Genomic DNA, 27,212 nt, shown 5'->3' with positions numbered 1-27,212 from the left:
AGTCTTCCTGAAGTGGGGATTCAGCAGGAATTTCCCTTTCCTCTCCCTTTCCTCCCATAGTGTTCCTGCCCTTGATGGCTGCCTTCCGTTCCCGTCCCTGCCACTTTCCCTATTGAATGTGGTCATCAGTGTCACTAATGTGATGAGCTCCTGAACCCCTCATGAAGAACATGGGTGGGGTGGGGTGGGGAGAAGCTGTCCTCTAGGGCAGCTACTCCTGGTTTACCTGAAAATTTCTAGCTCCCTCATAGTTAGAAGGAACCTGGACAGTTAGAAGATCTGGCACATCTCTTTTCTTAATTAATCTCTTTCTTCTATTTAAAATATGTCAGAGCTATTTGTCATATTTATCTGATGCTGGGCTTTTGTGCCTTTTTTCCTTATGTGTGTACTTAGATACTTGTAGCATGAAACATGAAACCTCAAGCCTTAGGCTTAACTTGTGGAGCTCACGACTGGAAGAAAGCAGGTATTCTTTCTTGTGTCCAAGTATCACCTATCCTTCCTTCCATGACCCTGAGTTCTCGATTCATAAACAGCAATGGGAGATGATATTTAACACCCATCATGTGCTTAGAGTGTGTCAGGTACTCACAAAACATAGAAGTAAAACTAGTAGTCTCCACAGCAGGGTGGCAGACAAGGACCTTTTGCTCTAGCCTCTCACCCATCTTCTTGCCTTGATAGCAGTAATCCTGTTTTTAAGATTCATGCCTTATAGGTGAAGCCCTCCTCCTGCAGAGGAGGCCCAGCCGGGAGCTGTGAATGAGTGAAGGAAGAGTGGCTGGAGGCATGTCGGGGTGTATTTGTGGGGCTGAGCACATTCAGTCCAGCTGGTCTCAGACATACAACCTTCTGAGGTCACAGTGGATTCTGAGCACTTGTCCATGAGTAACACGGAAAAGCAGAGTTTTCAAAACGTGAACTATGTTTTGTTGCCATTTAAAATTACTTCCAGCTGAGTAAAGCTAGTAAATACTCAAGAGTTAGGAAATGCAGAACTATTAAAGACTTAATTTCATTCCCTTCTACTTTCCATCTTTTTCTCTCTTACTTGCTTTCCTCCTTATTCCCTGTGTATTGACTGAGCACTTGCTATGAGGCAGCTCCCCAAGGTCCTTTCAGTGGTGGGGACAAGACGGTACTAAGAGCCTAAAACTAGGCTGTCTTTGATTGAGGGGTAAGAGGAGTGCCATTCCTGGCTGAGGGAGAAATAGAAGCTTAGGGAAGCTTGATATTGGGCTCATGTGGGATGGGGCAGAAGAGGCAGCAGTTGGTGCTCAGGTCTCTAGCCTGTTGCCGTGTCCTACGAGCTAAGGGAGGACCACAAGACGTGCTTTTACCACTGGCATTTTGGATAGTAGCTGTGGCCCTTGAAGGACTCTGTGGGGACTGGGGAAAATTCTCTCCTCCTGAAGGCCAGAGTTGAGATGGAGAGGGATGGTGGAAGGCAGTGTGTAGTCGAGGTCTGGGCTGACTCAGGCAGCTGTACTGGTAAATGCTTGCCCCAGTCCAGGAGTATGGATGCTCTTAGATCTTTAGTTCGCAGGGCTCCTTCCAAGCCAGCCACGGGGGTCCTGGTGGTCAAATGGATCTGTAAGCCGACTTGCCCTGGTTGCCTGAGAGGGGAAGAGAGAAGAGCCCCCAGACGCCATGTTTATTACCTTTCAAGAAGAAGGAGGTGCTCAACAGAATCCTCTCCCCGTCTCTGAACAACACTTGCTCTCGTGCGAGAGTGTGGTCAGGAAGGCTTCCCGGGACACTTGGGTTTTAATCCCTTCTCTCTTGTTTCTGTCATTTGGGAAATATATGAGTGGTATAGGTGTAGAAACTTGACTTAGCTATGTTATTAAATATACAATATAATTTTGTGTTACTTTGCTCACTGTGGTGGCCTGTTTGTTTTCTGGGGGATTAGTCCAAGTCTGCATGAAATGTACCGATTCAAATTCGTAAAGTGAGTTGCGGCCTCTGGGGGGTTTTGATGGAGCAGCTGCCCCTTCTTGCTTCATTTTTCCCAGAGGTGAGGGAGAGTCTGGAAGGAAAGCAGGCGCTGTGTACTGTTTGGTAAGGGGGTGGGTTTATTGGGAGAGCAGGGTGTTTGTTCCAGTGGCTACAGAGTTTACTGTGTGTCGTGTGTGGGGTAGATGCATATTCACTAGCCTGTTGAAATGCACCTTTCTTTAGAGAAAGGTAATTGCATCTGGAGTTTTCCCTGACAGAGAGGTTTGAAAGATTGGAAAAAGCAGCAGCCAACTTTCAGTTTGGATTCTTCTGATTCCCAGTGGTTCAGCAACCCTTTGGCCCTGGGCTGCATAACTCAGTGCTTTTAGGAGAAGACAAATCAAAAGTAAAGGTTGTGCCTCTGAGTTTTGCTTTTTCTGGTTGGCAATGGAGAGCTGCGTCTTGAAGAGGATCCCTAACCTTGATAACCTGAAAAATATTCTGATGGTTGACTTAGTTATGCTTCACCTTGTGGCTGGTTCTCCTGATGGCTTGGCCCTTGGTCAACTCGAAGACCTCTCTGCTCTCCCTCCCAGGGCTGGGCAAGGGGGAAGCTTCCTCTGGGGCCTGTCTAGGGAAAGGGGACCTTCCTAATGAAGGAGTGGCTTGATGTTCCCCTTTGCCAGGCTGTAGAGCACACAGGAGGGAGCTTCCTGATGTGGTGCCCTCGGATGAGAGAGTCAGAGGCACAAAGGCACCATGGAGGGGCCAGGGATTGGCATGGCTGGCAGGGGAGGCATGACATCTGTAGAAAGAAGGATGCTCTGGGTAATGCTAGATGGGCTCCTTAGTCCAACCTGAAATGACCAAAAAATTGGAAAAGGATCAGTGTGGGGATACAGTTGAACCAGAGTCTGGTCCTTCTGAGTCTCAGGGCAGTGCTCACTACCCTAGAGTTCATTGCCTGGGCTAAGCCAAGCCTCTCCTATGGATGTATCCATCAGTAGCAAGGACGAAATGCCACAGGAACTGGGGTGGGTTTCACTTCCTCAAGATTGGATTTCTGCCACTGTCCAGGGCAAGATGGGCACAGGGAGGCTCATGTGCTAAGCTGCTGGCCTGAGACCAGCAACCCAACCAGTCCTGGCTGGCCCAGAACCCATTTGTGGGAGCGACTCCTTCCCAGGCCAGCAAGGTTGGCTCAGTTGTCAAGAGCTGACTTAAATAAACTACCACAAATAGAAACAAAGGCTGCTGCAGAAGCCTGAAACACAGCCGGTGCACGGAGACCCTGCCCCTACTAACAGGGATACATTTCCACCCAGTCTCAGTGCTTCAATTCTTTGGTTCCCCGTCTCTTGTCTCTCTCCCACCTGCCGCCCATCCCCAATCTGTCTTTCTCCAGATATGTAAGCATTACTATGCGCTAGACCAGCCGTGGGCAAACTAAGGCCCGCGGGCCCGATTCGGCCTGTTTGAAATGAATAAAACTAAAAAAAAAAAAGACCGCACCCTTTTATGTAATGATGTTTACTTTGAATTTATATTAGTTCACACAAACACTCCATCCATGCTTTTGTTCCGGCCCTCCGGTCCAGTTTAAGAACCCATTGTGGCCCTCGAGTCAAAAAGTTTGCCCACCCCTGGTCTAGACTCTGGGGAAACAGCAGTGAACTAGACAGCATAGTGTGATGGAGAGACAGACCGGTCAGTGGTAGTCTGTGTGCTAAGTTCTCAGATGGGAACAGACACATTGGAGGGATCAGAGTCTTCCTTCTGGCTCCAGTCCCGCCTGCACCGCTGTCTTCCCGAAGCGGGAAGGGAGAGGAAGGTAATTTTCCCGCCGCAGCTGTGGCTGACTTTTCTGGGTTGTGTGTGCAATGTGCCTGTGTTTTTCCACCTTTGATCACTGTTCTGCCAACAGATAATTTAGCAATCACATCCCAAGGTGGAAGCATGGAGTTAATGTTAAAATTAGTTGTTGTGTTTTTTTTTTCTTTACTCTTTAAACTTCAGTGGGTGATGAGGCAGAGAGGGAGGTGGGAGGGTGAAGGGGAGCTATAAATTCTGTGGCTGGTGTAGCTGTTCTCTGAGCAGCCGGGAAGCCTCTGATGTCTCCACAGCACTTTCATTAACATTTAAATTAAGGGTTTGTTTTCCAGTCTGTTTTATAGGCAGGGACCTTTCATGGCCTGTCACATGTACCCCCCCCCCCCCCCCTTTCCAAGCAAGTGTGTAATTGTAGCCACTGCTCTATCCTAACTCTGGGTTGCAGCTGGAGTTCAAAGGGAATTCCTGGAGATGGAGCTCTGGAGGTACAAGGTGTACCAGTCAGGATGTGGGTGTTCCTCCACGATGAAGGCGCTGTGCCGAGCTCTCCTCTTATTTGACCTGTGCTTTTCTCTGCTCTTTTAAGGGACATACACTTCAATCCGACTCTGACCCCTCCCACCCTTCCTTCCCGGGGCCATCAGCTTGTGGGAAAGCCTGCATCCATGAGTGCTTTCTCCTTATATCACCCGTTAGGCCCTGGGACAGATCCTTCCAAGATACAGATCTTTATGCTTATCTTCCTCCTTTTGATTTTTTTTTTTTTTTTTTGAGCCTCAAGAATACTTCCTCCTATTCTACTTAGAGAAGCAACAATATAAAAGAGATTACCATCCAGGAAGAATTTACAATATAATAGGATCCTTTGGTCCTAAAAAGTGCATTCTAGAATCGATAGACATGTGGACACACCGTAGTTGCCAGCTCTGAGTGGACAGTGTTTGAAACAGCATACTGACTTCGGCGAACATCGAGGACACTGTTTTTCGAGGTCTTGGCATCATAGGAAGCTCTCCTCCTCCTCACAGAGTGAATTTGTTTCTAAGCTTCCTTCCCCGCTAGCATATCTGGCCGCATTTGGTGGTGTTTTGAAAAGATATTTGTGCTCTGGTCTCTCTCCTCCTCCTCAGCATCCTGTTGATCTGTAGATGATGAGAATGTGTACTAAACACTCATAAAGCATCTCCTTAGTTTATAACTTCTAAGGGCTTAGTTCACCTAACTGCTGGTCTTGAGCTGGCTTTCCTCTCTAGACAGTAACGGGGGCATTATTCTCTTTCTGATCAGAGACTGAGAATTTTCTTTCTCTCAGACTTTTGACTTCACTATTTGAGTCACTGCACCTTTCCTTCTTCTTTCACTAATCCACTCAGACAGTTTCTGACTTATCTGCAGGATTGAAGATGGCTGAGTGTCTTGCCCTCCTGTTCCAGGTAACCTAGTCAACAGGTGGACACCCTCATGCCCTGAAGTCTTGCCCAAGGGGAGTGTGGGAGGAGCCAGGGTGACCCTTGTGCAGGTGCTGCTGGGCTCAGATTGCAGCCTGGTGTCCAGGCCCTGCCTGGTGGTGATTAATCTGGGACACGGGCCGGCAGAGGCCCAGCCAGGGCAGCTTTGGTCCCTCACTGTGAAGACCTTTGGCTCGGAGACTGAACTGATCTCTGTTGCCTGCTTCGGCGTGAGTTTGATCTGTCAAGGCTAAAGAGGAACCTGATGGTGGGGCGGAAACTTCTAGTCCTGTCTGACTTATGGCACCGATCCATTCCAGTGGCCCTGTCATGATAATACTCGTATATTTAAGAAGATTTCCCCACCTGTTAGCTGTAACCCTCGGATCAGTCAGAAGAGGGATCTGCATGTAATATCTGTGTTTTTAGTTTCTTGAGTCATGGAGCTTACTCTTATAAGTAAATTGGGAGTTGAGGTGAGTCTGAGTGAAAAAGATAATGATGAGGGTGTAGCTGGATCAGTAGCATTAATGAATGTTTGTGTATTGGGGGTCATGTCAGAGGTGGAAAGATCACCCCATCCTCCTGCAATTCGGTGAGTCTCAGGCAATTTGGGGCAGATTTCAATATTTTATTTTTGAGTTGAGTTTTAAAATTCCTTGTTTTCCCTTTCACTTCAAGCCAAATTTTTTGAAAATGTGCTTCCCCCTTTTCATCTCTCAGAGTTATTGTCTCTGGGATCTCCAGATGGCAGTCCATAGTGTCAGCTATATTTCTTATGTTCTCCAAGTTCAGGACAATCATGCAAAGCTCTGCTTGGTCATGGGCTTAAGACCCGAGAACAGGAATCCTGATGCCCATGACCATGTCCCTATATCAGTGAGTCTCAGTAAGTTTCTCTATTATAGTAGTTCCATCTGAGGGGATAGGAGATTGGAACCCAAGAGCTGGCACATTTTCCTCACATCATCAAGAGAATAGACACCAATGTATACCACCAATAGTAAGATATGTTGACACCATTGATATGGAAAGCTGCAAAGATGCTATGAATCATAAAGGTCTGTGTTGATTCTGAATTCTGCTGTGCTGACTAGCTTCCATGTATGGTGACCATAAAGGATGTATTTATGCCTCAGCAAGCCAACAAATGTATTTGGTTTTTCCTTCAGATCAGTACTAAAAGATTCTGGCTTTGTGGATTCTGTAGCTGCTAATCCCTGTGCCTCTCTAGCAGTCTCTTAAACAGGACTCTAGAGGTTTCAGATTGTGAGCTTTGGGGAGGGATGTTATTTGCCATCTTTTGTAGGAGTTACGTGCCTGTGTGCTACAGGGAAACCCCTGTGCCTCTGGGGTGCCCTATTTAGCTGACCACCCAAGATCCTTGCCCCTTTTCCCAACTGGTTTTGCTCCACACTGGCCAGGGCATTTTCCTAGGGGGTAGTTTGTAACATGGCCTGTCAGACAGGCTTGGTTTAGGCAGAAGGTACTGGCAAGGGAGGATGAGTGGAGGGAGGAGGGAGAGGAGTACGCGTAGACAGAAGCCATGGTAATTGCAAAGTGAATATTAGTCCAAGAGCTGCTGGCCCAGGAAATTGCTTTCTGCAGAAGCTTTCCTCTTTCATAGTTTGCAATGCAAATTTAAAACATGGATAGGGAACAAAAAGTGTAGGAGGGGCAGGTGGAGTGCCAGTTGGGATGTGATAACATCCACAATCTTCCCAAGGGCCTTAATTTGCAAATGGGAATTTCAAGTAATGAGCGAGAACCTTTTAGGAGATTAAAATAATTATAAATCATATTTTTTTGTGACCACACACACACACACACACACACACACCTTTTCTGTGTTCTTGTGTTCAGACTTGTCCCTGGCCCTGCTCAGCTTGCCCTGCTGTCTCCTTCTCTGCTCCGTCCTACAGTAAAGCCATAATCCAGCTTCTGAAACAATGGCCATGGTGGTCATAGGGTAGTATTTTGATTTTCACAGCAGCTCCATCTGGTCGGTACACTTTAGAAAATGCGCACACTGGCCCTGGGGGCTGGAGCCTGTGTACATTCTGAGGAGCATGCATCGTGAGGAGGAGCTTGCCCGCCTTTACAGAAGGCATTAAAACCAAGGCTCTTCATCGTACGCTTTCTCTGATCCCCTTAACACTGTGTTAGGCAGAATGTGGGGCCAGCGGGCCTCTTTCCTTCCTCTAGTTCCCATGCCTCATCTGCTCCATCTAGGAGGTGTGGCTTTCTGCTTCCAGACTGAAGACATTTAAGTCTGTGTTGCTTGGTGGTGCTGGAGGAGGGGATAGGTAGGGGATGGCCACCACTTTCATTGTGCTGGCATAGTAAGTGGTCAGGTGAGAAGCTTCAGATCAGCTTCTTTCTGGGAACTGAAGTGAAGTAGACAGGAAGACAAAAAGACTAGAATAGAAGGAAGAGCTTTTCAAGTATAAATGTGCCTCAGTAGTAGAGGCCCCGTGTAGCTGGGGGGGCTGCATCTTCTCCTTTATGTGTGGCTCTGTTGCATATGTGACATGCACTGGCAGAATAGATAGGGAAGGAGAGGCTGAGATGTGTGGGGTAAACTGAAATGAACCCCTTTCTGCCCATGGCGACCATTGACTGGGGACTTTTGAAAGAGAGATTATCTCGAGTCTTGCTCTGGGTCAGTCCTGTTGTGCTTGGTCAAAACTCTGGCATTTCAGGAGCACAGTCTCCCGATAGGATGTTGTCCAGCCATCACTTAACATATACTTCTCACTCTGAACTTACTGCACCATGGCCTGCAGGGGCTGTGGAGAGGGTATGGCTCAGAGCACATGACCCACTGTCTCTCTTTCTCCTGAGGATTTTACTCTTACAAGATGTTTCTCTTTCTCCAGTTACTTTCTGCCTTGTTGCAGCTATAGCATTAGCTGTCCTGGCCAAGCCTGGGCCTCTTCCTCCTGGGTCTGAATGGGAAGAGACCAGGTGAGTGACTGGAGTGGGGTCCTATGGTAAATGATCCAAGAGAAGGAGCTGGGATGAGGGTGAGATTTGTAACATTTAGCAAAGAGAGAGGGGCACATGGGTTAATGTGTTTGAAGTACTCTACCTTCCTGACCAGTTTGAATCTCACTAGTATCCAAGGTGAGCTGTGGTTGAGAATAAAAACAAAAAATTAGCCCAGCTGGTGTAGCTCAGTGGTTGAGTGTCGACTTATGAACCAGGAGGTCACAGTTTGATTCCAGGTCAGGGCACATGCCCAGGTTTTGGGCTCCATCTCTGTTAGGGGGAGTGCAGGAGGCAGCCAATCAATGATTCTCATCCTTGATGTTTCTATCTTTCTCTCCTTCTCCCTTCCTCTCTGAAATCAATAAAAAAATACATTTAAAAAATTAATACAAAAAGATAAGTTGTTCAGGGGATTCTTCAACTTGTTAGAGGTCTGGCCAGGAAGAAGGAGAGGAAAAGTTAGGGTTATAAAATTATATTAGTTTGGCAGTGAGAATCAAAATAAAAACCTGAAAACCTTTTAACACATAAATTCCATTTCTAGGAATGTATCCTAGGCAATAACCAGACTAGTATGCAAGATGTATGTATTAAGATTTATATTAACAACACATACATATACATTAATAGGGGTCTGGTTAAATATTTTATGGTACGTTCATTCAATAGAATACTACATATTTATTAAAAGGAGAATCTAGATATATAGTCATTGATCCCAAAAGATGTCATAACATATTGTTAAATGAAAAAAGGTCACAAAACAGTATGATAGTTACTTCACTAGCTCACGTGGTCTGTTTGTGCTGACATTTATTTCTTTTACTTGTTTGTATTTAAATATTTTATAATGAACCTATTTTTATAATTAGAAAAAAACTTAAGTTACATTTAAATGTCTATTTTAGTATCAGGCATCTGTATACAGAATCCTTCCTTTATTTTTTATAGTTATTAAATTAAATATGGACCTATATTTACTTTTTTATTTTAAACAGTGTTATTGAAGTATAATTTATATACCATAAAATTCACTCATTTTAAGTATACGATCTAAGTATACAATTCCATGATTTTTAGCAAATTTACAGAGCTGTGCACCCATCACCACACTTCACTTAGCATATTTTTATCACCCTGAAAAGACCCTTCCTTACATTCACTTCTGCAGCATTAAATATGGTTTCATGCTCAGAAACTTTTGTGGGGAAAGAAATAAGTTAAAATATTGGAATTTGTTTAAAAAGGCAATGTAAACTCAGAAATGTTTTTCTATGTGGAATGTGTATTTCTGAGTGCCTGCCTTACAGATGTATCAAGAATGCTGTAATGTGCAAGCTCACATGGGGAGTATGAAGTACAAGAGGCAGTTTTCACCATCCAGGGGCGTATAGTCCAATAAATCTGCACACCCTCAGTTTATTCCAGGATATATGCAGTGTGAGAGCCATCAATTCTCAGGATTATTAACAAGAAACCAAAGGAAAGCAGTGGCCTTTTTGTTAACTCTGGAGCTTCTTGGGTGACATGGAATTTGAAGTGGGACTTCAAGGATGGCTTTCCTTAAACTGCTGAAGGGAAGTTGAGGCAAGGGGACAGGTCTGAACAAAGACATAAGGGATGGAAAGTTGAGTGTATGTTTGGGGGTTCAGAATGAACAACGTTGGCTGCCTGGGATGGAGGTTTTGTGTAAAGATGTGGCGAGTGAGGCTGGAGTGGAGGCTTGGGGCCTGCTTTTGGAGGGCTTTGAAGAGCAGAGTGTGACTTTAAGCTGAGGATAATAGGGAACCATAGAAGGTTTTTGCCAGATTGAAGCCATTAAATAATTTAGTTGGTGGCACAGTGTATAGGATACTTTGGAGAGGTATAGACTGAGGCTGTTGTATACTTTTCTGGAAGTAAAAGTAAGGGACTGGACTCCTAGGGACAGTGGGGAGACAACCTGGATTCAGGAGAACAGAGGAAACAGTCTGTGGGCAGTTGTGACTGTATTTGAGGAGGAGAGGGGAGAGGCCTGCATGAGTGCTTCTGTGAGCCTGGTGGTTAAAGGGGACCATGGCTCTGAGAAGGCTAAGTTCTCTGTTGATTAGAGTTGGTGATGGCAGTCCGGTAGCCATGGCCGGAGACAGCCAGGAAGGTGGACCTCAGATATGGGGTCAAGATGTGGAAGGTATCAGTATGGAGACAACAGTTGAAATGATGTGAGGGGTTAGTACCAAAGGAAAGCTCAGAAAGAAATAAAGGCATCCGGGTACGGAGAAGAAACCAAGAGGCAAAACATACTATCAGAGAGAGCAGATCCTCTAGTGAGACTAGACTTTGGGCAACTTACATACACTCACTTATTACTAGCTTGCTTGTTAGGCCTCCTCCCTTTTCTAAGTGATGATAAGAGACATAAAATCAAAGTGCACAACAACCTTGATAGTGATGCGTGGAGATTTGCAAGCATTTTATTCTTTTTGCTTAAGTCAAACTACAATAATCCCAAGTTTTGCTTTCTCTCAAGGTTTTCCTCTGGCTCTTGTTCTGTTCTCTATTGTTCTGCCCTATGGTTTGTTTGTTGGTTTGTTTTGCTTTTTTTCCTCTAGGGTTGCCTACGTTGGGCTTGGTAATTCCTCCCCTGCCCCCTCACAAAACCATTTAGTGTAAGTGGGTCGTGGAAGGCCAGCAACTGAACTAGAGATGCTAAGTGAGGGAGTGTCATTAATCCCAGTAGTTTTCTCCATGTATGGTGGTATCAGAGGAAAGCAAAAGAGGCCGATTTAGGAGAGAGAAAAAGTCAACTGACCACTTTGCCATTTGGAGAGATTTGGCATCAGAGCCCCAGGGGCAGACCAGGTTCTGGGCTTGCTTGGGCATCTGTGCCTGTCTGAAAACTTTTTCTTTAAAGAGAATTAAATAGAAACTTTCAAATCCTCCTCAGATTTTTTAGGGTAGTAATTCCATGGGGTTTGTCATTTGTGTTTGAAGCTAGTGGTAAGGAGGTTGGAATGAGGAGAAGCGAAGGGGTGGAGATGGAAAGCAGAGAAGGAATCAGAAAATTTATTGAGGGAGAGTTGGCTGGGTTTATGGGGTGGGGGGGGATCTCTCCCCTCCTCCCCATTCGGATTTGAAAGGGCCGGTGAATCTTTGATTAGGTGCAGGTCAAAAGAATTTACACATTGTGACCTTAATAACTAGAGGTGATTGGCAGGCGGGCTGTGGGGAGGGGGCTGCGGGCCCCTTTCATCTCACTTAGCACAGAGGAGAGACAATGGGCCAGCCGATTTTCCTTGTTGTCCCTTGTTTGAAAAGGTCTGGTGTCTCTACTAGGTACCTGTGACATGGGGGTCTTGATTGGGGTCTCATAAAGGCCCCGTCAGTATGTCCAAAGGCCAAGAGTACAAAAGCAAGCAGTGGGTGGGGGTCTCAGCTGACCACTGAAGAAGGGAGGGGAGGGTCCTGGAGGCAGTGGAGGGAGAAGCAACCCCCGATGGGAGCCCTTATAGAAGGAGGAGAGGAGGGGGGCAGAGAAGGGCCATTTTTGTCCCTAACTCATCAAGCACATCTGCAGAATTGTCCAAGCTGCCGCCGCCTGGTTTCAAAAGAAAAAAATGATCGTTTGATAAACCGTCCCTGATTCACCATTTTCTCACAAGGGTGGGAGACCCAGCCCTGACCTCTGTATGATTTCACATCAGGACCAGGCTTTCTTTCCTCCACCCCCAAATTACTAGAGAAACTTTGAAATGTATCCTGTGGCTTTCTCTCTCCCTTCTTCAAGTCCTACCCCCCCTCCCCCCCCCCCCCCCCCCGCCATTTCCCACCCTCTCCACCCCACTGGCCTCTGTTTTCTCCCTGGGCGCTCCAGAGTGTAGGCAAGTAATTAGTCCCCTCTTTCTGGGGCACAATGAAGCCAGGGTGTTTGGCAGGCCCCTTCCCACCGCTCACAGAGCCGGGGGCCTGGGGGGAAGGACCAGGTGGCATGTGCAGCGTGTTGCAGGCCGGCACAATCGTTGGGGCACAGGGCCGGGGACTCAGGGACTAGTGTGCTCCTGCTTCTCGAAGGAATGTGCAGAGGCGCACGCATTAATGGTCCCCACACAATGCTTGCATTTTTTTCCAGGCAGAGGCATCTTCCTGTGAAAAGGCTGCCAAACCTGGAGCCCAGGCGGGAGCTTTGGCCCCAGCGATGGCGTTATTTCCCACCCTGCGCCTAGTCACTTGGAGCTAACATGGGAGACCAACAGGCCGCGTCTCCCGAGAGCCCGATCTTTGTATCCGATGTGTGCTCCCCCTCTGCCCTGTCAGTTTTGTGTGTTCACGGAGTGTTGATTTTAATGCGGGTCTCTGTTGGGCTGGGAGGCCAGGCTGGGGGGCCTCAAGTCTTTGTCTTGCAGGGCCTCTTCTTCTTGGAGGGTCTTCAGCCCTGGAGGCTAGTGGCAGATTTGAGAGGTAGGGTGAGATGCCAATTCTGGCTGGCAAAGAATTCCCCCATCCATGCGTCTGTCACAGACCGTGTGGGGTGCCCAGAAAACAAGAGCACCTCGGGATGCGCAGGCACACGCTTGCTTGGCCCTCTACCCCCACCCCTTGAGGGGTGGTTAGTTCTACCACACAGGGCTGCCAGCTTGAAGTGAGTTACCCTCCTTGTGACAGTCGGGCAGGAGCACAGATTGTGAGCTTCAGGGAGCCAGGACAGGGCCTTGTCTGCAGGGGTTGAGGAGGAGGTATGGACGGACAGGAGGGGTGCTGGGGGAGCACAAGTCTGCTGCATATGACTACCCAGCAATTGGGTAGGGTCAGGAGAGAACAGGACTAGACAAAAAAAGACGAATGTCTGGGGGAGCATTGGCAAATCTCAAATGCTTAGCTTCGGCAGTTGAGGGGAGAGTTCCCTACAAACTAGTGACTGAACGGGAGGCATTTTCTCCAGTGAGGATAACTGGGGCCCCATCACAGGTAGACCCACTAGGGACTGTCCCACAGGATGGCTTCTGCCTTTACCACTCACCTCACTGCACTGTACCCTTGTGTGGGGAGCTGGGGAACGGGCCTTTACCCATTCTGGGCCCTTAGTCTTGCTGAGAGAGAAGATGTCCATGCATGACTTAAGTAGGGGGAGACACTGGGACATCTCCCAGCCTGGTGGTGGCCTGCTCTGCTTCTGGGGAGAGGGAAACCCAGGGATACTTTGAGTCGAGGAGCTGGTGGTGATGACCTGCCCAGCACCACCCACCCATGGCCAGGTCCTGGTCCTAGCATCTGGTGTGGTGCTGGGGGTGGCGCCTTCATTTGAGGAGTCAGGTTTTTAGAAAGGGGCTGTGTCTTCACTTTCCATATGATCAGAAGGCAGCGGTGTGGGCTGGCCACTGGGATGAGGTGGCCCTGGAGAGGCATCCCGCCAAGGTTCCCGGAGCACAGCGGCTCCTCTGTGCTGCTTTTGGCATCCGTCAGACTGTCTCAGGAATTAGTGCCAGTCACCCTGCCAGGCCTGACGAGGGAAAAGAAGCTGGAGCTCTAAGGCCTTTGAGGGGCCTGAGTTCCAGTGGGGCTCACTAGTAAGGGGCAGCTCCTGCTTTGGGCCACTCTGTGGCAGAGAACATTTCTCTTATTGAGAAATAGGCACTCCCAGCAATACCGACCCCTTCCCTTTTTCCTTGTACTGTTCTTTCACTTTAACTTTCCCCAAAGCGATTTCTTCCCACCCTTCTCTTCCTTTGGTGGACAGCTCCTGAAGAGCCTGGAAGAGTCTGAGCTTCTGTGTGTGGATGTGATAATGGAGGGAAGGGGTGTCAGGGATGGTTACTTTGCGGCTCCAAGAAAACACTGTCCTTCCCCCAGGCTATCCTACCAGGGCTGGGAGGGCACCAACAGATCATAATCTTTCACTGTGAACTCGATGGAGGAAAGAGATGGAAACAAATCATGGAAACAAATTAGATCTAGCTGTAGAGGGTGTTCAGCTGGAGAAAATGAGCATTTCTTACTAATTGGAGTGCAGGGCATTTCATTATTAAGCTTCATTACAAGGGGCAGAGTGCAGCAGCCTCTTTGGGAACTCCCTGGACGGTTTTCCCCCTTTTAAAAGCATAATTATATTTACTTGGAGGAAGAGTCAAGAGTTGCTCTTGGAAACTTTGTGGAGCACCCAGGGATTTAAAGGAGAGTTTGGAATAAGGTAGGAGAAGGGAGAGGGACTAGTGGCAGGGTGCTTGGAGGTGCTCCCTCATTCCTTGACAATAAAAAAAGGGTGGAAAAGCCCTGATGCGGGTGGGGACCTCACTTCTGGAATAAGATGGAGGAATCTGGACAAAAAATAAAAATGTTGATCAGAAATCCTGATTTCTGGGAGACCTGATACTTGACCTTTTTAAAAAAATAATTTATTGGGTGACATTGGTTAATAAGATTATATAGGTTTCAGGTATGATTTGATTGCTTTAAATTTTGTATTAAAATACAAAATGGTGCCCTGGTCGGTGTGGCTCAGTTGGTTGAGCGTCGTCCCATGCATTGAGAGGCTCTCATCAGGGCACATGCCCAGGTTGCAGGTTCAATTCCTAGCAGGGGGTGTGCAGGAGGCAGACAATCTGTTTCTCTCTCTCCCTCTCCCTCCCTCTCTCTCTAAAATCAATTAAAAAACATATAAAAATCTTAAAAGTACAAAATTGTGAGATTCAGATGCAGTGCAATGGTCTGACAACTGTTGTTTCCCAGCATGCACCGGACTTTCACCTTTGGAGCCAGGGAAGGGCTGGAGTGGGCTGGGTCTGATTGAATGCATACTAACTTCAGTCCAGGTTTGGTCCTGTTCGTGGAATATTATCTGAGTCAGTCAGGTGAGGTTAGCTTTAAAGTTTTGACTCCTTTTCCTACTGTTGCCATCCTAGGGTTCATGTCTGAAGTCTAAATCAGTCACTAGGAAAACTCTGATTCAGGGCGTATCTGGTGTTCATTGTTCTCAGGGAAGCTGAGAAAAGGCACTGATTTGTCATGGGAAAGTTTCTCCCATGACGGGGGTCCTAAGAGCAGAGGTACAGAATTGCATTTAAAATCAATGCTTGTTTTGACTTGATCAAAGGTCTAGAATTTTTGCTTTCTCTCACCCAAACCATCCTTTGCTCTTAGCACAAGTCTCTGCTTAGCCCAACCTCCCTGAGGTTCCTGGGACTTGAAGTACACAGGATGTCTTTCTGTGGTTGTGGACCTAATCCCTAATGGAGGCCTAGTCCTGTTCTTTAGCCTGGGACCTCCCCAATGATTGGGTGAACCTGGGGTTCATGAGTTTACTGAGCAACTGTAGGAGGCAGCTTATTTCATCTGTCTCTTTCCCTCTTTTCCCCCATTCCTACCCATACAGAGGAAAAAGTATCCCCTTGAGCACTTTCTGCTTCCCCCCAAAATGGAGAAGAGATGATCAGAGGAAGCAATTAACACCCCATGAAAACTAACGGAGCAGTGTGTGTATCTGTCACCTGTCTCAGGCCTGTGCGTCTGTGTGCATCAGGGTGGAGGCAGGTTCCTTAGTCTATGGGAGCCTTCCCCCTAAGCAAGAACAACTCTCCTGAGATGATCCACATGCAACTCTGTTTTTCGCCTTCATTACTCTGTGTTGATGCCACTCCTTCTCCTAGTATAGAGTACGTCAAGAAGACTCCTCAGCATAAGTGAGGGCATGTATGTGGATTCTTAAAGCCCTCCTTTCCTTTTCCCTGGAGCATGGAAGAGGCGCGCAGAACCTGGTTACTGAGTTTCTGGTAATCACTGTGTTTCCTGAAGTCCTTTTTCTTCTCTAGATTTTCTTGCCCAGCCTTCTTCCTGGGACTCCCCTTCCCTGTGAAGTTTCCTCCTATTGGTGGTGGAGTGCAGGGACACGTTTTCTTTTTTATTTTTAAATTAAATCTTTATTGTTCAGATTATTACATTTGTTCCTCTTTTTCCCCCCCATAACTCCCCTCCTCCCAGGTCCTGCCCCACCCTCTGCCCTCACTCCCCACCCACTGTCCTCATCCATAGGTGCATGATTTTTGTCCAGTCTCTTCCCACATCTCCCACACCCCTATCCCCCCCCCAAGAATAGTTAGTCCATTCCCTTTCTATGTCCCTGATTCTATTACAATCACCAGTTCATTCTGTACATCCGATTATTTATTCACTTGATTCTTAGATTCACTTGTTGATAGATGCATATTTGTTGTTCATAATTTGTATCTTTACCTTTTTCTTTTTCTTCCTCTTCTTAAAGGATACCTTTCAGCATTTCATATAATACTGGTTTGGTGGTGATGAACTCCTTTAGCCTTTCCTTATCTGTGAAGCTCTTTATCTGACCTTTAATTCTGAATGATAGCTTTGCTGGATAAAGTAATCTTGGTTGTAGGTTCTTGGTATTCATCACTTTGAATATTTCTTGCCATTCCCTTCTGGGCTGCAAAGTTTCTGTTGAGAAATCAGCTGACAGTCGTATGGGTATTCCCTTGTTGGTAACTGAGTTTCTTTCTCTTGCTGCTTTTGAGATTCTCTCTTTGTCTTTTGCTCTTGGCATTTTAATTATGATGTGTCTTGGTATGGTCCTCTTTTGATTCCTTTTGTTTGGGGTTCTCTGCGCTTCCTCGACCTGTAAGTCTATTTCTTTCACCAGGTGGGGGAAGTTTTCTGTCATTATTTCTTCAAATAGGTTTTCAATATCTTGCTCTCTCTCATCTTCTGGCACCCCTATAATTCGGATATTGGTGCGCTTGAAGCTGTCCCAGAGGCTCCTTACACTATCTTCGTATTTTTGGATTCTTTTTTCATTTTGCTTTTCCGGTTAGGTGTTTTTTGCTTCTTCGCATTTCAAATCTTTGACTTGATTCTTGCGTTCCTCTGGTCTGCTGTTGGGTGTCTGTATAGTATTCGTTATTTCAGTCCGTGTATGCTTAATTTCTAGTTGGTTCTTTATCACAACATCGAGGGTCTCATTAGATTTCTTGTAGATCTCATTAAGTTTATCGGCAGTTTCTAGAAACTTATTGAAAGACCTTAAAAGTGCGGTTTTGAGCTCTATATCCTCCATTTCTGTCATGTTTCTTTGTCTCCGCATTTTTTATGCTTTCTTGGTGCACCCCCTAGTGGTCTTTGTGCGCAGTCTTGTTGTAGTTAAGCCTTGATTGTTGTAGGTATTACTGGCGGGGATTTGGCCTCCAGGCCAACTGGCTATGAGAATCAGCTGTGTCTGCAGTGGGAGAACTTCTGTGCTGAATCTCTAGGGCGGTGCTAATCTAGCCTTTGCCTGAGGCTATCTGGCAATGCCTCTGTGCAGGGCTTGGGTGGGGCGGGTCCCAGGGGATCTACAGGGCGGCCAGAGCAAGCAGTTATGGCTGCTCTCAGTCCCATTCCCAGAGGCTCTGCCTCTCAGAGTCCCAACAACCGCTGCAAACCTCGGAGAGAAAGCTGCCTTCGAGTTCCGACCGAAGCCAGACAGTCCTGCTTCTCCCGTCTGGGTCCCTAGAGACTCGCCCGGATCTGGAGCTCAGAGTTTGAGACTCCCTCCCGATTGAAACAGACAACCGTGCCCTCAGCCACCAGCCCACTCCGCATGCACCTCCGCACCTTAGTATTTGACTTCAGCACTGCGCCTCCTCTGAGTCTCGGTATGCTATTCTCTTTCCTCCTAGTTGTAGAACTTCCACTCAGCCAGCCTTCCTGTGGTTCTGGGTGATGTCCGTTCCGTCTTTTAGCTGTATTTTTGAAGTGGTTGTTCGAGGCAGCAAACTCCGGCGTTAACCTATGCCGCCATCTTGGTTCGGTCCGACACGTTTTCTAAAAGAAGTTTTGTGTGTGCTTCTCAGGTAAGTTACAGTGGATGGTTGTGGCCCTGTGGGAGCACGCAGACGAGAGCAGGTGCTGTGGACTTGGCTGTGAGGTTGCAGCTGACCTGAGAGTTCTGAGCAGGTTTATCATCAGGGTCTAAACTCCTTAGCGTTTTCACAGAGGGGGATGGGAAGTTGGTTTTCTCTAGAAACCTTCTCGAGGATTCCTCAAACCAGCAGCTAACAGTGTCCGATATTGGCACAGGTACTGTGTAGCAATGAAAGTCTGAAGGGAGGTGGGTCACCCAGCCTGTAAATCAGGAACCCACACCACTGTCAAGTGTGTGCAAATTTATGTCATTTTTTTTCATTCTTCTGAAAGGTTTGTATTCCATCCCAAGTGGCTTAGGTGGGGAGAAAGGAAACTTCCTGTCAAATGACCTTGTTGGTATTCTAATGTTTTTCCAGAGAGAAACCCATAGTTTTTGTGATTTCAAAAGTGGATAACAAAAACATGCCACCAGGGGAATGCAGACTGGTGCAGCCACTGTGGAAAACAGTATGAAGTCGCCTCAAAAAATTAAAAAAGGGACTGCCATTTGACCCAGCGATCCCACTTTGTGAATATATCCTAAGAATCCTGAAACACCATCAGAAAGAATATATGCACCCCTATGCTCATAGCAGTGTTATGTACAATAGCTAAGATCTGGAAACAGCCCAAGTGCCCATCAGTAGATGAGTGGATAAGGAAATGCTGTGGTACATCTAAACTATGTAATACTGTGCAGCTGCAAAGAACAAGAATCTCATCCTTTGAGACAACATGGATGGACCTGGAGATTATTATGCTAAGTGAAATAAGCCAGTCAGAGAAAGACAAATATCACATGATCCTACTTATATGTGGGAACTAATGAACAAAATAAACAGATGAATAAAATAGGTCCAGAGGCAAGGACGCATGGAACAGACTGACAGACCTCAGAGGGGAGGGGGCTTGGGGGGATGGGAAGAGATTAACCAAAGAACATATATGCATATGTACATATAGCCCATGAACACAGAATAGTGGTGAAAGCCTGGGGAGGGATGGGGGATGGGGGGAGGGGGGCAAATGGGAGACATCTGTAATACTCTCAATAAATTTAAAAAAAAACACTAAAAAACAAAAACAAAACCCCATGCCACCAGAACAAATCTATTCCAAAGCAAGCAATGAGAATGCGGTGTGAGTGGCAGGGCTTAACTCGAGGAATTGGACGGGTGGCAGGCAGCTGCTTAGGGAAGAGATTCCTAGGCCCAGTATTGCCCTAAACGCCTATGTGAAAACTTCTTCTCTGTGAAAGACCCAATGAGAAGAGTCCCTCCCCTCATCTTCTCTGAGGCAGTAGGACCACAGAGGGTCTGGAATCAGTGCTTGGGCCCAGTAGAAGGGAACCAACAGAGGCAGGATGACCTGTGGGTGGGGGCTCCTTTTCTGGAAATAATGTAGGAAACAGATAAGGTCATCATTGGAATCTCCGCTACCCATTGCAAGAAGCCTTGGCCAGGCCCAGGGCCAGGAGAACTCGGTTCTTGGGAAGAAGTGGGCTCTGGCAGCGTCTGGTGTCAAGCCTCTGTTTGGAAAACCATGCGTACCCACCACTAGCAGGACCGCATGGGTCTGTGCGGACCTGGGGATCTTGAGGCCCCAGAGTTTTGTGGTCAGGCTGACTGAAGCCATGCCTGTGCCCCATCCTTAACCACTGTCACCAGGAGGTAGAAAAATCCCCACCAGGCTTCTAGGGACCAACTCTGGCTCTATTGGAACTTTAAGTCTCAGAAGAGGGATAAAAGGTATTAGGTGTTGTGGGATCACTGTTGGCTGTTTATGATCTGAACCTGGGTTTGAAATTAATTGGATTGCAGAAACAACTTACTTTTATTATTTTTCAAACCACCTAAATACCCCAAAACCAAATCAACCCCCCCAAACTTTTCATCCTTCTCCCTCTCCCTGTGACTGTATTTGCTGTGCAGTGAAAAGTGCTTCCCCAGCCTCCTTTGGGTTACTGTGCTGAACCAAGTGAGAAACCCAGGGAAGGAGGAAGGTGGTGCCAAAAGGGCTTGCTACTGCTCCCCCCAACCCCAAGCTCTGCGTCCCCTGGCCTGCCCTTGCCGCCTCACTGTCTGGGCTGCAGCCCAAACAAGCAAAGGCGCCTTGACCAACAACAAGCCCCAGTTTTGTTGCGCCTGTGGGGGAAATGCTTTCTGGAGCCCAGGGATCTCCTCTGAGAACCACCTGTGCCTCCTGGCCTCCTGTCTAGCCTGGGATTTTGGCACAAGGGCCCCTGCATTCAGCCAGCAGGCGGATGGTAGAGTGAGGGGCGGGAGAGGGCTAAGGGGGCTGTGGTCAGTTTAAGGGGGTGCAAATTCCAGCCTGTCCCTTTAAGGCCCCTGCTTGGCTCAGGATCTCCTGTGGCCCTTGGCCAGGTTAAATTTGTCCTGTCTGTCATCAGTACTGACAGTAGCTTTCTAAAGGATAGGGACAGGGAACCTGCGCTCTCTCTTCTTACCTAGTTCTTTGAGCTTCAGAGGGGAAACAATATAGGTTTTTTTTACTGGCCACTTCTTGATCAGTCCCCAGTGCCTCTCTGTTGTCTAACCAATGATGGTGATAATGACTAGGATGAGAATGACCGACACTTATGGAGCGCCTACTAAATGCCAAGTGCTATGCTGAACACTTTATATCTCATTTAATCTTCCCAGATAGGTGCTGTCTCCATCCTCAGTTTAGAAGGAAGGAAGCTGAGGCCTAAGAGTTAATTAACATGCCCAAAGTTACCCCTGGGAACTGACACACCCAGGCTTTGAGCCCTGGCCTCTGACTACGGAGCTCATGCTTTTTGACTACCATGCTAAACGGTCTGCTTCCTCAGCCCAGGTGATCGCACCGTCATTTGGGACTAGGACTGCTTGATTGTCTTAAATTGCTTCCAATTTTTAAAAATATGAATTGAAGATTTGACTCTCTTGCTGGAACTTAAGCTGCCTATGGGCAAGCCTATGCAAGTTTTGTTTTTCCTGAACGCCCCAGCAAGTAGTGCAGGGGGACCTTGGATAGCCCTGAGGTACTTGAAGGAATGAGGGCCCATCTCTGTCTGCCTCAGCTCAGGAATTGCCCCGGCAAGACTTTGTTCTATGAGAGGGGTGGTTGGTCCCAGAGCAGGGACTTACATCTGAGGGGAAGAGAGTGGCTGTGCAGGGTGGACACGAGGCTGGTGCAGGGGCAGCAGAGGCTGGGAAGACAGAATCCAGGCCAGATGTGATTGGACCTGGGCCAGTTGTTTTGTGTGGACAGGCTTGCTTGTCCCCTGCAGGTGATTGGTCGGGTTGCTCCCAGAAGAGGCTGTTCCAGGAGCAGTGGGGTGTGAGGAGAGGGTCTGCTTTCCCATCTCTGAACTGTGGGTGTTTGGACTAGCCTCCTTTACTTTCTAGATTCTTCTGTAGAGAGTCACTTTGAATCTCTTTTGGCAGGACTTGAGTTGGGGGAGTGGGTGGGAATAGAGCTTCTCAGCAACCAGTTCAGGCCAGTGAAGAAGCGGGGTGGGGTGATACACCATACTGCAGTCATTTTTAAGGCTAGATCGCAGTTTTGGGGGAAAAAAGGCAAAAAGTTTGACCTGACCACCACCTACAAGCCATATGCCAAATTACACCAACTGCCCCCCAGCCATAGTTGCTCCTGAATATAGTTCACGCAGGCTCTCAGAGGCTGCTGTGGTGAGGCTTTTAATGACAAATGTGGTGTGACCCCACTTCTGTTGGTGTGACTCGTGGGCAGCCAGGAGGCAGGGCTGTAGAGAGTAGCCTGTAGTATGGGAAGCTCAGCTTTGTTCCTTTTCATTGGTCCCGGGTTCTATTGGGCCATTGTGGTGGAGTAGCCTGGAGAGTATCTGGCTCTGGGGTTTCCAGGCAGAGCTCTGAAGGTTTGCGTCAAAGGCAGCAGGGTTGGAGGCCACATCGGTGTGGCTCACCCTCCATTCTCCTCTCTGCTCAACCAGAACAGCTCCCCTGGTTCTTGTTTTATAAATCAACTAGAGATGGAAGTGCACAAATGTTTTCTGTAGCTGTTTTTGTAAGTTAGAAAACATTACAAGACAGGGGTGCCCACTGTCACCACTCTTACTCAACATAGTACTGGAAGTCTGAGCTAAAGCAACTTGGTAAGACAAGAAATAAAGTCATTCAAATCTGGAAAAAAAAAAAAAAATTGCCCTGGTTGGTGTGACTTGGTTGGTTGGAGCATCATCTTGTGCACCAAATAGTCATGGCAGATTCCCGGTCAGGGTGCATGCAGGAGGCAACTGTTTATCCTTCTCTCTCCCTTCCTCTCTCTCTAAAAAAGTAAGTAAATAAAATAAGATAAAAGTTAGAAAACATTGTTGTAGTATAACTGTTTCCCATTTTACAGACAAGAAATGTGAGGCCTCAGGAGGTTACAGGCTTGCCCAAGGTTAGACAGCTGTGAGCAGCTCATCTGGCACTGAACACTGGCCTCCTGAGTCCCAGCTCCCGGGCTGGCCAGTGCGCCCGGTGCTCACTGCCTTGGTGCCTGCCTGGCCTGTCTTCTCACCTGGCAGTGATCTCAACTCCTCATTCCCTCTCTTATCTGACTGTTTGTCAACCAGCCCTTCTGTTTTTAGTGTTGTTTTTCATTCTTTCCAGGAGAACTACTCTTTCTCTCCTGGGTCTGGGGTCAGGGCTCTTCTTGGGCCAGCTGTGGGAGGCAGGTAGTAACCACATCACTTCCACTGCTGGAACCCACATTCTGGCCTTTGGACATCCTAGCAATGACCCCAGATAAGCCACATGCTGCTTTTACCCTGTGACTTCCTTGCTGCTTGGCTGCTTTGGTGGCAACAGTAGGCTTAGAGCCTGGGGTCTCCTGGCTCTGCACTCCCAGGAGAGCCTCCTGCCCTAATGCTTCCTGACTCAGGGGTATCTGTGAAGGTCCAAAGTGTAATGTGAGCTCCAGGCCCTCTGGGGAGAGCCAGACAGACACAGCCCTGTGGCCCCCCGCCCCACCCCCACGTCCTGCCCCAGGTCAGTCCCACCACCCATTCCCCAGTCTTTGCTTCATAGGTACAAGTCAACCAATCATCTTGCAAGCCTCTGCCTCCCAGAAAACTATCTGGGGCCACTGGCCTTGATTGGAAGACACAGATTGGGTGGGTGATGATGTAGGTCCCTTGTCCAGGCCCCAACCCCAGCTGCCCCCACCAGCCCTGGCTTACCACGGGGCCCAATTCAGAGGCCTCTTTTGTTTGACTTGCACAGAGCAGCCCCAGCGCACCGTTCCCACATGCTGAAGTTTCCCCACCATTCTCCGGGAAGACTGAAAAGCCCTCAGCTAATTGCGTTGGGCTGAAAATTACCACTTCCCTGCATGGGTTCCCCTGCTGCTGAGGACATTTGTGTCACTGCTGTGTTTAGGGGGAACAAAGGCCCCCTGTGGGGAGAGCCCAGGTACGAATGTGGGATGGGGGAGTAATTGCAGTCTCTCCAGGTTAAGCCCCTGTTAAACTTCAGTAAGTCAGTTAGGCTGGGAGGGAGGGCAGAGACCCCCACAATGAACGGTTCCCACTAAGCAATTAAAGAAAATCATTTTAGCTTTGAGGAGAGAAACTGCTTATTAGAAATTTTGTGGGTCCCCGTCTTCCCTACCTCAGCCCCCCCTTGGGGATGAAACAACAAAACGCCTTCCTCAATAGAAGTGTTTCTCCTCCTCCCACTCATTGTGTGGCCTGAAAGCACTTACTGTGGGAGGGCGGAGGGAGGGACAGGCAGGCCGAAGGGAGAGAAAATGGCAGGGGCTTAACACCTGGGCCGACTAAAAATTACAACTGCCCAGGAAGGCTGGGCAATGCTTACAGCACAGGTTTTGGGGCATGGATGTGCATGAATCCATGGGCCCACTTTCCTCTGTTCCCCAAGCACTGGGTGCATCTGTGTGAGTATGTGTGTGGTATCCTGGAAGCCCCCTTTACCAGGCTGTGTGTGTGTGTGTGTGTGTGTGTGTGTGTGTCTGCGTGTCTGCTTACATGTGTCTTTTCAGCAAAGGATGGCAAGGCCAAGAGAGCCCAGCTGGGCCTGCACCTCTTCCCAAGGCCGTGACCGGGCCCATGTTCTCTTTCCTCCCAGGAGCCAGATACCATTACCTTGGAGTTGAGCCATAGCATAACTTTCTGCCTGGGACAGTCAGAAACTGAGGGCTGAATGGCCAGCAGCCACCTACTGGCCCTGGGCTAGGAATGGTCTGGGGGCGTAATGGATGGACATGCTGGTCTTCACAGTGCTCTTCCTCATGTTGCTTGGGTGGTGATGAGGTGTGGAGACTCAGCAGAAAAGAAATAAGTGGCCTGAGATGTTTTCTTGGTATGTAGCTTGGCTCAAGGCCTTATGGTAGGAGTCTCCAATTGACATCCACACCCCCTGCCCCCAAATTTCTGAGGAAAAGTACAGACTGGAAAGAAGGGTTGATCTTATTTTATCTTATCTGGGGAGGGCATGGGGGGGGGGAGGTAGAGTTATACATCAAAAGTCTGTAATTTGGTCGTTTACAGATGCGCATGCCTGTGCGCACCACAGGTTACAGGCAGAGTCAGGACCACACCCCATCCTGTCCCAAATCCTGGTACGTTAGTGGAGGGCCTGGTGGCTCTGATGGTGGGCATGGCATTGAGTCAGTCCTGCCCTGGCCCCAGTGCTTCACTGTGGCTCATGATGTGTTTGGCCTTTATTCCAATGTTCCAAAGAGGTGAAATTAAACATCGAGGGGTTGACTTTTCCCAGAAAAAATATATGCCAAGTTATTTGCCTACCAAGGGGCCTTAGGAGGTAGAGTTAGGTGCCCACAGCCTGCCGGCGGGGAGGTGAGGGCTATTGACAAAGTCCTGAGCAAGAGCATGGCGGTAAGGTTTTCTGAGAGCAAGGGCTGGTTAGGGTCTGAGGGTCTGAGGGAATGTGTGGAGTAGCTCAGAGAGGAGCAGGAACGGGCTGCTCCCTGCGGCAGGCTCCACACGGTGCCCGCCTGTAAGGAGATGGTACCTTGGAGGAACCGAAGCTCAAATACTTGTCATGTTTTGCTTCAGTTATTTTATATGTATGTATTTATAGCTATATATGTCTAAATACATATATACATACACACACATATAAGTGTCTGTTTATGTCATATATAGTGACATATTTATAGAGTTTTTATATGACATGATATCATTTATTTTATGTTCCAGAATGTGGTTTTCCATGTATGGGAGGGCCTTCGTTTCCTCACACCTAATTTCTGATTTATGACTTCAAATGTCTTTCTGACCTAGGGCCAGGTTTATTTAAAAAAAAAAAAAGAGAGAGAGAGAGAGAGAGAGTGAGAAGGTTTTTGGGGACTGCTTTAGGTTGTGTGGGCTGTTTGTTTTGTTTTTAAGAAAAACAGGATTTTACGTGCTATGTGTGAGTTTTCGGTTTGGTTCCTCTGCATTTGTGTGTCACTGACTCTGTCAGTGAGATTCGGCGGTGGAATATTCACGTTTGCTCATATGGTCAGATTTACTTTTTCCTTGGTTTTTGGGCTGCTAGTAGTCATGATCGGAAAGGGATAAAAGAAGTAACAAAGGAATTGTTGGGGTCAAATCTCAACTGTGTGTGTGTATTTTTAAACTTTTAATTCTGAAAATTTTAAACACACACAAAGAGAAAATGGTAAAATTAACTCCTGTGTTTTCATTCCTATCTTAATTACCTTATTTGTCTTTAATTCAAACTAGATAAATACCTGGAAAGTATCTATAAGGGACCCATTTCTCAGATGCCTGGCACTATTGTTGTTGAAAATAGAAGGGTCTGAGAGTGGATCAAACTCTCATCAGAGTGAGCCTTGTGGTTTCCAGCAGAACTTTTCACTCTCATCAGACTCTAAAAACGACATGCAAGAGCCTAGCTCTCTGAAGATCAGGGCTTTCTCCCTTAGAAGCTATAATCCCACTCCTTGAGCAGCATCCTTGTTATCTGCTGTTGTCCAGATCATCTCCTCACCAACTGCTGGGAGTGGGAGAGTAGATTTTTTTCCTGGCCTGGGTATAAGAGAAGTTCCAGGCCAGGCTGTACTGCCCTATTTTAACTGTTCTCCTAGCAGACCCACCAACTATTGATTTCATGGTTGAGGTATCTATTCTTAGCCAGGCCTCAGATGTGCAGTAGGTGCCCGACAAAGCCCTTTGTTCATCTGTCAGTGAGGATATTCAGATGGGTGAGAAACCCATCAGTTACTGAATGAGGCACTGTATAGTGGTCAGGACAGATTGGTTGTAAGTGACAGAAACTAAGTTCACATTAACTTAAATAAAACTGGAAATGTTTGGCTGAGCAATCAAGGCAAAGGAAGAACACAAATACATCTGAGCTCAGGAGTAGCTGACCCAGAAGCCACAGAGGTGCCAGGACTTGATACTTCTGAGGTGTTCATCTTTCTTTCTTCCTGAATCTTAGCTCTTGCCGTTTTCCCAGCTGACCAGTGTATTCCAAAGGCTGCCAAGAGTTTCAGAGTTTGGCAGCTCATCACTTAAGTCATGGAGAGTGACTGGTTTTCAAAAATCTCAGGGCAGAGACTCATTGGCCCAGCTTGGGTCAGCTGCCCATCCCTAAATCAATTAACTGTGTCCAGAGAAAGGAGAGTGCATAAGAACAGGGGAAATCTCTTAGGAACCACATGTATGGAGGGATAGTGTAGGGCAAACAGAACAGTAGGCTCTACTATTTTCCTAAAGGCCAAATTACTCTAAGACACCCAGTCCCAAAGTGTCTACGTGGATGGCACTGCCTTTAACCTCCTCTTCCTCACTTCATTAATGGTCTGCTGATCAGAGCTTCCTCCTTTGTAAGCTGTTGATGGTGTCCTTAGAAAAACCTGCCACTTTCCTAGTGTGACATGCACAGGGGAAAGACCCTGGCTGCAGACGTGTGAGGTTGGACAAATGAGCAGTGGCCAGCACCCTCTCAGTGGTGCAGAGAGAGAGACTGGAGCCAAGTCCTGACCTGGCTGGTCCTCCTCCAGGGGAAAATGACTAGCAGGCAGCCTGAACTAGACTCTGGGAGTACAGTTGACCTGGTAGAACAGGATGGAAGACAGAGACTCCTGCCTCTTCTCTCCTTAGTGCCATTGTTAAGAGGGCAGGAAATC

At 47.6% G+C, this 27,212-nt stretch overlaps 1 protein-coding gene across 11 annotated transcripts in view; it reads left to right on the top strand.

The window, feature by feature from the left end:
- The window catches only part of FBXW4 (F-box and WD repeat domain containing 4), an 80,259-nt gene that overhangs the window by 27,677 nt on the left and 25,370 nt on the right, over positions 1–27,212 (top strand). The window contains exon 6 of one of the 11 annotated variants that reach the window (XM_059661159.1): positions 12,322–12,461. The exons of the other annotated variants lie outside the window; for them this stretch is intronic. Coding sequence (XP_059517142.1) covers positions 12,322–12,415 — 94 coding nt within the window. The 3' untranslated portion in view covers positions 12,416–12,461. Of the gene's footprint in view, positions 1–12,321; positions 12,462–27,212 lie in introns of those variants that run through there. 11 annotated transcript variants of the gene reach the window in all.

The sequence above is a fragment of the Myotis daubentonii genome, chromosome 13 (genome assembly GCF_963259705.1).
Source record: "Myotis daubentonii chromosome 13, mMyoDau2.1, whole genome shotgun sequence".
Classification (NCBI taxonomy): domain Eukaryota; kingdom Metazoa; phylum Chordata; class Mammalia; order Chiroptera; family Vespertilionidae; genus Myotis; species Myotis daubentonii.
Note: the sequence above shows the minus strand (reverse complement) of the source record. Positions and strands in the feature narration are given on the sequence as shown.